General features: G+C 44.2%; 1 protein-coding gene across 2 annotated transcripts; it reads left to right on the plus strand.

The window, feature by feature from the left end:
- Positions 1 to 144: 144 nt before the first annotated feature.
- Positions 145 to 1,617, plus strand: LOC125504593 (protein O-GlcNAcase-like). Of its 2 annotated transcripts, none has more exons than XM_048666819.1 (4): positions 145 to 242; positions 302 to 473; positions 527 to 701; positions 1,167 to 1,617. In XM_048666819.1, the coding sequence occupies exons 1-4, from the start codon at positions 181 to 183 to the stop codon at positions 1,214 to 1,216; spliced, it is 459 nt and encodes a 152-aa protein (XP_048522776.1). In that variant the 5' UTR covers positions 145 to 180; the 3' UTR covers positions 1,217 to 1,617. The 2 variants fall into 2 exon arrangements, with proteins under 2 accessions (XP_048522776.1, XP_048522775.1); XM_048666818.1 differs by having other exon boundaries at positions 1,219 to 1,613.
- The last annotated feature ends 198 nt before the right edge of the window (positions 1,618 to 1,815 follow it).

A 1,815-nucleotide genomic window follows, 5' to 3' on the forward strand; every position in this document is an offset into this window, starting at 1 on the left:
GCGCCCGAGGAATCGCATCGGAACAGTGTAAGCGTTCAAGCAAACCACTTCTGAAGATGCAAGCCACTCGTGCTTGCGAAACGTCAAGAGGACATTCTACCGAACGAAAAATCAATTAGTTTCACATTATTTCAGTTGCCTCAGTTAAAATGAACTCTGTTTCAGACATCAAGCGGCTCCATGCAGATAGAGCCCAACGAATCCAACCACATGATCGTTGAGACGCTGACTGAAAAGGACAGGTGGGCACTTTTAGGATAAGGACGCAGGCGAACTGATTAAGCATTGTGCTTTCATCTAGGAAAGAGAGCGAATTAACTTATGAAGACTTGGCTCTGCTCTGTGATTTGTTTTATTTGCCATTTGAGCATGGCGCGCAGGGCTTGCAGCTGTTGCAAGAGTTCCAGTGGTTAAAGTCCAATGCTCACATTGTGATATCGGCCAATCAGAGAAAGGATCATTCAAATCCCGAAGTAAAGCGACTCTAATTGTCGACCACGCAAAATAATCTCTGTGCCACTTTCAGCTGGAGGAATGGTTTGCAAGGGCGGAAAAAATGAACGAAATGAGCGAGGCTGTAAATCGGCTCTTACTGCACATGACTGCCTGTAACAATCGGGAATTGCTCTACGACCTCTACTCCTATATTTGGGATATTCGCGGAGTTATTTCGCTGCTCAATTCGTACATCAAGTGGCTGGGTAAGAATTTCAATGTTGATGTTCTGGTGTAAAAAAAGTATTTTGGTTGCAGAGTAAACCTGTTATTTTTTACTGTGTTTCAAATACCGAAAGCGTTACTTTAAGTGATTTTTAGCGTCATAATTGCGTCAGTCTACCTTTAGTTCATTCGGGTGGCAAAATCTTGGCGCACTGCGTAAAATTCTACATATACACGGCGTCCAAGATGCGAAAAGGCGGTAGCCCAAATTCGTTACAACGGTTTTAAAGCGCTATTTGATTGCGTAACGCTGCTGCGGAACATTTACAGTTTTCGATCTCGCTACTGACCCTCCCCATCTTGGATATTGTGTATTTGTCCCATTAATCTGATGAAGATGGAGCGTTGAGAGCACTTTGATTTCCTAAAATGCGCCGCCAAGACAACTCAAACTCAAAAGAAAAGCTTCTCAACTCTCCCATCTTTTATTGTACATACTTTTCTAGGGATTTTTCCTTATTACTGGACTGATTATTCCTGTTTGTTTCTTTCCTGAAGCCAATGGCCATTTTCCTTCGTCGATGCCGTCGTACACCCAGGGGACCTATACATGTATGCATCGCCCAATTAGTATATGCAGCCGGCCGAATAGAGGATCTTGTTTATGCGTAAAATATTTGCTTTTTTTGCGTAAACTAGCGGCGTTATGCGTAAATGGTCCTGCTGTAGTTGAAATGGACATCTTGGCGAATGCGCAAAGCGCGGGCATGAACTCGTAAAGATGTCCATTTGTGGGCAGCTTCTTGATATGCACGCGTAGGGCTTTTGCTTTGGAAGCAGCGTAAAAGTACTGGACGATTTTGCGAAAAGATCCGTCCAGGCAACGGAAGAACTTAACGCATTATCAGAATATGAAGGCTTTCACGGCTGGTTAAATCACATTTAGGAATGTTTTCCTGGCTTTGAAGCCGTGGTCTATGGGAATTTCTTCCTGACGTTTCGTCCACAACTGCGCTGGACATTTTCAAAGGCGACGAGGCAGTGGGCGAACTGATCTCCCGTGCTTTCCGTTTTAGTCGGAAAGCACCGGAGATCACTTCACATTTCGAAATGTTTTTCGGGCTTTGAAGCCGTGGTCCATGGGAATTTCTTCCT

Source organism: Dendroctonus ponderosae, unplaced genomic scaffold (genome assembly GCF_020466585.1).
Source record: "Dendroctonus ponderosae isolate FM_Combo_2020 unplaced genomic scaffold, Dpon_F_20191213v2 Dpon_F_20191213_5, whole genome shotgun sequence".
In the NCBI taxonomy this organism is placed as follows: domain Eukaryota; kingdom Metazoa; phylum Arthropoda; class Insecta; order Coleoptera; family Curculionidae; genus Dendroctonus; species Dendroctonus ponderosae.

Coding starts and splice junctions, on each gene's coding strand:
- LOC125504593 (XM_048666818.1), top strand. CDS start 181: ATGCAGATAGAGCCCAACGAATCCAACCACATGATCGTTGAGACGCTG. Junction 243..301: donor ACGCTGACTGAAAAGGACAG/GTGGGCACTTTT, acceptor GCTTTCATCTAG/GAAAGAGAGCGAATTAACTT. Junction 702..1,218: donor TTCGTACATCAAGTGGCTGG/GTAAGAATTTCA, acceptor TCTTTCCTGAAG/CCAATGGCCATTTTCCTTCG.